The 7,837-nt window shown below is 49.1% G+C and overlaps 1 protein-coding gene across 1 annotated transcript; it reads right to left on the bottom strand.

The window, feature by feature from the left end:
- Window positions 1-414: 414 nt before the first annotated feature.
- LOC119316086 (anthocyanidin 3-O-glucosyltransferase-like) lies at window positions 415-2,108 on the bottom strand. Its single transcript, XM_037590459.1, has 2 exons — window positions 1,560-2,108; window positions 415-1,461 (listed from the first exon to the last, which is right to left on the bottom strand). Exons 1-2 carry the CDS (start codon window positions 2,062-2,064, stop codon window positions 479-481), a joined length of 1,488 nt encoding a protein of 495 aa, XP_037446356.1. The 5' UTR covers window positions 2,065-2,108; the 3' UTR covers window positions 415-478.
- Window positions 2,109-7,837: the final 5,729 nt, after the last annotated feature.

Here is a 7,837-nt window from a genome sequence, read left to right on the forward strand (position 1 = left end):
GTTGGCGACGATGTCGGGGGAAGCTGCAGTAGCCTGGTGGCGAGGCGGTGGTGGTGGCGATGTTGGAAGGTGGCGTGCTGCAGGGGGAGGTATGTGGGCCGGGACGGGGTAGGGCGGCCGGGTGTTTGCTGTCGATGGGAGGAGAGAATGGCCTATGTGCCATCGACTGGCGGGTCGGGGGAGGAGTAAGCGGGCGTCGTGCACGTCCGCCTCGTGTCCGTGCCAATGCAAATATTGTCCAAATTTGGGCCTGGAATGGGTCGCCCCGCGGAAGAAAAGTGGACGAGCATCCGTTTGGGTCGGCGCGTTGGGTCGACTCTTGTGTCTCGGATGAAATGGGTCGACAGGGTGGAGCAGCTCTAATACTTTGGACTAGAGGTTCTTGTCAGTAGTGGTCGGTTTGGTTGCACTCGATGACAACGCATGATAATTTTAAATAGTTTAAGTGCGAATTTCATCGTGCTGCCCACAAAAATGATCATGTGTGCGCTAAGGTGCTAGCACCAAGCAGATGATCATGTGTCGTCGATGCGCATCTCGTCACCTCTGCTGCTTCGTGGACATGATCACAGCTTTGATCTTGTGGTGGACAGACTATGTTGAGAAGCTTATCCAAATTCTTCCTGCTGCCGCCGTCGGCCGCGAACGCGGTGGCCGCCATGTCCCGCCTCTCCCGCATCCGGGTGCCCTGGTCGCCGGCGAGCAGCGACGACACGGCCTCCGCCACGGTCGCGCGCGTCATGGGCTGCTCGAAGACCGTGCCGAAACCCCAGACGTGCGCCACCATCCTCGCGTTCATCCTCTGGTCGCTGAAGAAGGGACGGCACGCCATGGGCACGCCGCCGGCCACGCCCTCCAGCACCGACGCCCACCCGGCATGCGTCACGAAGCCGCCCACCGACGCGTGCCGCAGCACGGCCGCCTGCGGCGCCCACGGCACCACCTTGCTGCGCTCGAGGTCCAGGAACCCAGGCGGGAGCAGCGGCCAGTACTCCTTGGGCAGCGACCAGAGGAACGGCGCGTCCGACGCCTCCAGCCCGGCCGCGAGCTCGCGCAGCTCCTCCTGCCCTCCGACCACGGCGGTGACGACCGTGCCGAAGCTGGCGTAGGCGACGGCGTGGGCCGGGTGGCCGTCGAGCCAGGCCAGGCATCCGTGCGGGTCGGCCGCGTTGGCGTTGTCGTCGCCGGGGACTGGGAGAAGGTGGAAGGGGCCGATGGGGAGGACCTCCGGGAGCTCCGCGGCGAGAGCGGCGGTGACGTCGTCCGGGAGGAGTCCCGGGAAGGTGTTCAAGGCCACCGCGGTGGCGGCGCGGGGAACGAGCAGCTGGTCGGCCACGCGACGGAAGAGGGCGACGATTGGCAGGTGCATCTCGCCGAACACGCAGCCGTCGGGGAGGTCCCGGACGCGGTAGCTTCCGAGGCCCGGGTGCGCGGTCAGAAGCTCGTCCGCCCGGCTCGCCGCTGCATTTATTTCACAAGCATTCGTCTCAGGTAAGAAGAAGCTTCCGTCCATGGCATGAATGCATCCATAGATGATCGATCGTGCCGTGCGTGCGTACCTTTGTCGCCGATGTCGTCGCGCAGCGCGTCACCTTGGAGGTGCGCAAGGAGCGCGCTCGGACCGCCGGTCCAGACCGGAACCCATGGCGCCCCCACCCCAGCGGCAGCCTCGGCGGCCATCCAGACGAATGCGTCCCCGACGACACAGGTGACCCTGACACCGCCGGCAGCAATGCGAGCCGTCTCCAGCGCCACCTTCACCCCGCCAGCCTCAGCGGCGGCGATGAAGAGCCCCAGACGCGCCATATGGTTCGGCGGAGGAACCGGTGCGGCGCCACCGGAGCTCGGCGACATTAACCCGTCCGGCACCTCGACAAAGCGTAGGTTCCCCTCGAGGGCGTCCTGGTTCTTCTCCTGCAGCTGCGCGATGGAGCCGGCAGTGGAGAGGAAGGAGAAGGTGGCGGCCGGATCGGCCGCGGCCAGGGCGCGCGCCAGGCGGAACAGCTTCACCGCGTGGGAGGCGAAGGGGAAGGTGATCACCACGACGTGCGGCACCGCTGCCATGGTGTTCGACACGTACCACGTGCAGCCACAGAAGCTATCCGGCCGCCGCTCTTCTGCTTATTATATACTGCAGAGACTGGCGAATGTGGTGGTTTGCCGCTTGCCAACAATGCCATGTCAAGCTTGCTAGCCCGAGTATTGGGAATTGTGGTTCACATGCAAACAGTAGAACTGCTCCTACAGTGTATACATGTAAAGAGTGAGGTCCTTCAACTATTTGAAGGATGGTTGTCAAACCATGGAAATTATCATTTACGTTCTCCAAGTAGAGTAAGTGTGTCACACCAGGCAAAATATAGTCTTGGATTACTTTTGTGTTGAACTGATTTTGAATCTGAATGGCACACTCTTTGCACTTTGAATAGTTCGAGGACCTAGTTGACACTTCTGAAATAGTTCGGCGATCTACATTGCACTTCACCCTTTACATTTGGGATGAGTCTTGCCACACTGAGTTTGGAATTCCTCTCTGTTTCCTTGATAAGAACAAAACATAGTTACATAGACTTAAGAATACAAATATGATTTCGAGCCTATTTTTGACAATTTTGCAAGTACTTGGAATTAAAAATTTAACTATATTCACTAAGTTGCTAGAAAAAAGTCACTAAATGACTTCAATATAGCAAACAAACCGGAAAAATGCCGAATGTTTACATGGAACATGTAATGATGTATGTTAAGTGCAGAAAAAAATTTAAGACCAACAGAGAAAAAATATGTCATTTCGTCTTCAAACTTGACCCATTCCCTCTCGATTCTTCCTACGATATTGTCTGCTTTCTCAGTAGATTATGTTACAATTTTTGCGAAACCTCTTCACATTTTTACCACAACCTTTAGGGGCCATATAAGAGCATTACTAGTAGAACCCTCAAACTCTCAAACCCTTATAGCAGTTTTAAGGGTTGAGAAATGCCAGTTTTTGACACTTTTAAGGGTTGAAAAACAGGGTCAAAGACTAGAACCCTCAAACCCAATCCGTAAACTGCTTTAAGGGTTGGATTTGAGGGTTCTAGTCTTTGCCTCAACCCCAACCTTTAAAACTGTCATTTCATATATCACACATTTCATCACATTTCATCATATGACATATCACAAATTCCATCACAATTGACATAAAACAATAATCATTCTAGTTATTATTACAACACCGAATAAAACAATAATCATTCAAATTATTACAACAATGTTTGAGTAAATTACACTAATTGTTCGAATCAAACAGGACATAGAAAAGTAAAACAAAGATACATCATGGGCCAATGCGCCGCCCATCCAACTGCCAGTGGTGCTCTACTAGATCATCCCGGAGCCGACCATGAGTATACTAGCAATAGTGACTGCATCGGGCATCTCAGTCTCGCACATCTCCAGGAAGATGCCCAAAGCCTCATCATAGCGTGCATTTTGCACACAGAGATGATGCAGTTCCAAGAACTGACCCGTGGCTTGACACTCCTCAGTCGCATTTCGTCAAATAGATCGAGCGCAACACCAATATCACCATTTCTCGCGAAGCCGGAGACGAGGGTGTTCCACGCAATCACGTCAGGCCGCACGCCACTGGCCTGCATCGAGCTGGAAGGCCTCGCCCAGCCCCCCGGCGTTGGCGTAGGCGCCCACGAGAGCGGTCCCGCCCTTGGCGGCGAGCGCGTGCGCTGCGGCGGCAAGGCGGGGCGCGTCCGCGCCGGCGCAGGCCCGGAGCACCTGCGGAAGGAGGAACCTGTCGGGCGCGGCCCCGGCGGCGCGCATGGCCGCAAACGCCTCGCATGCCCCGTCCGGCACCCGTTGCTCGTGGGTCGGTGCCTGTAGTGAGCAGCGCGGGGCGGGGGCGGGGGCCGGGGCAGGCGCGGCGCCCATGGCGGGCGAGGCGGCCGGGGCGGGCGAGGCGGCCGGGACAGGCGCGGCGGCGGCGGGGCCCTCCATGGCCGGAGAAGGAGGCCGAGAGGAGGAGCAGTTGGCTCCTGCGCGAGCGAGGAGCGAGCGAGCGAGTGCGGGTTGGGGGGGTGGCGATTTTCCTCTCGACCCGTACTTCTACGGATTGTAAACTGGTTTGAGGATTGGACCTCTAAATTTTTTTACGGGTTTGAGGGTTTAGAGGTTCTAGTCTATGGCGTTTTTTCCGCGAAACTGTTAAAAAGCAGTTATTTTTAGGGGTTTAAGGGTTTGAGGGCTCTACTAGTAATGCTCTAACAACATCATTCATGCTTTACTGTTTTCCACACTTCGTTTGTACTTTTGGAATTAAAAAAAATAACCTTCATGTTTTGGGTTGAGCCTTGACACTTAGATATTTGGAATTCCTTTTCTTTTACTGGATAAGGCCTAAACATAGACTAATTAACACAAATAGGAATGTTAATCTCGAAAAAAACAAAAATAGCAATGTTCAACCCAATTTTGCCCATTTTTCATGCACATGCTGTTTTATTATATTAACTAAATCTCTAGAATGCATTAAATGACTTAAATACACATGAACCACCCAAAAAGTTTAAGTTTGAGATGAAACTAGTAAGCTTCATTTGATGAATTAAGGAAGCAAAAAAATTGAATGAAATAAAAATAAAGAAAGGGAAAGAAAGAAGAAAATCTTTGCCGAGTTTAAATAACACTAAGGAAACGACAGATTTGCCCAGTGTTGAATTTTTGCCGAGTGCTTTTATCAGGACTCTCTTGTTTGACGAGTTCCTGATAAAATACATTCGACAAACGAGTCGACACTAGTTAAAATTAACAATTCCGATAGAGTAAGACGTTATACTTACAAAGTACTACCTCTGTAAATAAATGTATGACATTTTAAATCACTACTTAAATCAAAAATCCCTTTTGGATGCCGAGCTCCAGTGAGACTGGTTTTTGAAAAATTGAAATTTCATGATTTTTTTTGTATTTTTGCATTTTGAATAATTCTGAGATTTTTTTGGTATTTTTTCATTTCGTATTTTTGTAGTTCGAAGCTCGCGAGCTAAACGAGTAGCTCGTGACTCGGCTCGAATCGACTCGAACTCGAAGAATAACGAGTCGGGCCAAGCTTTAGTTTAAGATCGTTTATAGACCAAGTTAAACTCGTGTGCTCGTGTAACTTGTTAGACTCGGTACAAAAGATCAGCCACTCCCAATACAAAAAAAATCAGTCACTCAGCACCCTATGGCCCAGGCGCACAACACAAGGCCTAGCCGTTGAAGGCCGAGCCGCATAGGAAATTCATGTGTTGCAGGGAAATTACTATTGTTTAGTGATATATATATATATATATATATATATATATATATATATATATATATATTTAAAGTATACATAATTATTTTTTAAATATTTAAGGGTTTTATGTTCATATCTTTAACGAGCTTAACAAGCTGAACGAGGCAGCTCGCGAGTTATACGAGTCGAGCAAATTTTGAATTTGAGCTTGTTATAATAACGAATCGAATCGAGCTAGATCGTTAACGAAACGAGCTCTAGCGAGTCGAGCCGAGCTGGCTCGACTCAGTTCGAATTCCAACCCTAGCTATCACCGTCCCACTCATGCAGGCAGGCACCCATCCGTGCAGTCAACACATGATTGCTATGGCTAAGCTTTGCCTGATGAAGCCGACGGACGGCCTTATATTTGTTAGCTGGCGCAGGCGCGCGTGCAGTGTTGTTGACATGCTCCTCTCTCCAGCTGGAAAACAACGAACCATGTCCGTATTAGTAGTTCGGTGGCATAGGCGTGCGTGCTGTGTTGTTGGTCTGCATGTTGCCTTGATCTACACACATCAGTGATCTAATTCCGTCCCACAAATGCTCGTTGTACCAATCTGTGCGACTGTGCCTGAAACCGCTGGAGCACGGGGACAAACCAAGGACAGCCTGCTTGATGAAAGCGACAATTTTTGTCCCCATGTTGGTATGCTTGCTGGCCCATAATTTGTTGTCCTACTTAACGCATGGTTAATAATAGAGGCAACACTCGGCTATAAAGAGCTGGCATGCCATCTATAGCCAACCTAATAACCGACATGTATAATAATAAAATTTAAATATGTACTCACTTCGTTCCTAAATATAAGACCTTTCAGAGATTTTAGTATGGACTACATATGAAGTAAGATGAGTGAATTTACACTCTAAAATATGCATATATACATCCGTATGTACTCCTTACTGAAATCTTCAAAAGGTCTTATATTCAGAAAGGGAATGCTACTTTACTAATGGTTTACACACCTTACAATCTCATAAAGTGTCTTTAGGCTCGTGCTATAGCTGGCTCTTAGAGGACAATTGGTTTGATGCCAAGATTTGGCATTGCTAATAATTGGCAAGCCAACAATTGGCAATATCAAAAGTTCCCAAAAATTGACAACTTCTTGTGAGGTTGGCATGTAACATGGTAACCAACCAGGCACTAGCCAATATTTGACATTTGTCAAATGTTTTTGTTTTGTTTTGCGAAAGACATTTCTCAAATGTTGACATGCTAATTTTTCGCATCAAACCAATCACGCTCTAACTTCTACAGCTCGCTTTCCTTCTCTCTCTTCTTCTCTCTCCTTTAACTAAGTAAAGAATACTTAAAGCATGTTTATGGCATCTTATTGTACTTATTCTTATACGCGCGTGACTTCTAGAAGATACCGCCAGAATTGGTAATGCATTCTGCTCGTAGTGAAGACTGAGTAGTATACATGCATAGTGTCATAATTAATTCATCGCTTTCCTTCTCTCTCTTCTTCTCTCTCCTTCAACTAAGTAAAGATATATTATTTAAATACTTAAAGCCTGTTTATGTCACCTTATTATACTTACTCTTACACGCGCATGACTTCTAGAAGATACCGCCACAATTGGTAATGCATTCTGCTCGTGTGAAGACTGAGGAGTATATATGCATAGTGTCATAATTAATTCTCCTACATGCGTGTGACTTCTAGAAGATTCTAGGGCCATGGCGGAGTGATAGTTCGTACATTGAGATTTTGTTAATAAGATTTGGCGAACCCGGGTGCTTCTCCGACATCCATGTATATATAATGGAATTGAGATTTCAATGTGTCTGTTCTCTTCGTCATGGTTAATTTCCCAACAGATGTGGTCCGATTTGTTTCCCTGCCTCCTTCTCTTAGAAAAGACTGGGTTCTTCTGCCTCCCGCCGGTGCCGCCGCCGGTCCACCTCGTTTCCGGTGCCCTAGGGCCACGGAGGCGTAGTGGATCCCGGCCCTTGCAGGCGGGAGGGCTTTGTTTACAGGTGTTTCTTTGAATTTTATTAGGGTTTGTGTTCTGCTCAGAAAGATGAGACGACGACGGCTCCCTGAAGATGGAATAAGGTTCTCCTCGCCATGCCCCTGTCCCGATGATGTGTCTAGAATCGTCTGTGGGCGTGTGGATATGTGTCTTCGGTGGATCTGTCTTTGGTTATTCTGGTCGTAGTTCATCTACGTCTGTGTGTATTCAGGTTGGATCCTTCCAATCTACACTACTCTTCATCGGCGGCGGTTGTTGTTCGGCTGCGTTGGTCCTACGGGGCCTTAACACGACGACTTTCCGACTATCTACTACAACAAGATTTGCTCGGCTCTAGTAGGGTAGGGGAGATGACGGCGTCGCGCCTTCGGCTTGCTTCAGTGTTTGTAGTTGTCGCTAAGTGGTCTACGGATCTGGATAAATTTTTTATTATTTACGTTGTTCATTGTACCGCGATGATCCAAGATGAATAGATCAAAAATTCTCTCATGTAAAAAAACTAAGTGTTTCAATACTATTGTTTTGTATCTCCGACTT

Source organism: Triticum dicoccoides, chromosome 1B (assembly GCF_002162155.2).
Source record: "Triticum dicoccoides isolate Atlit2015 ecotype Zavitan chromosome 1B, WEW_v2.0, whole genome shotgun sequence".
NCBI lineage: Eukaryota > Viridiplantae > Streptophyta > Magnoliopsida > Poales > Poaceae > Triticum > Triticum dicoccoides.

What these genes read in the sequence shown, in the direction of transcription:
- LOC119316086 (XM_037590459.1), bottom strand. Translation starts at nt 2,064, where the DNA reads ATGGCAGCGGTGCCGCACGTCGTGGTGATCACCTTCCCCTTCGCCTCC. An exon ending in CGACGACATCGGCGACAAAG is followed by an intron (nt 1,462 to 1,559) that starts GTACGCACGCAC and finishes AAATAAATGCAG; the next exon opens with CGGCGAGCCGGGCGGACGAG.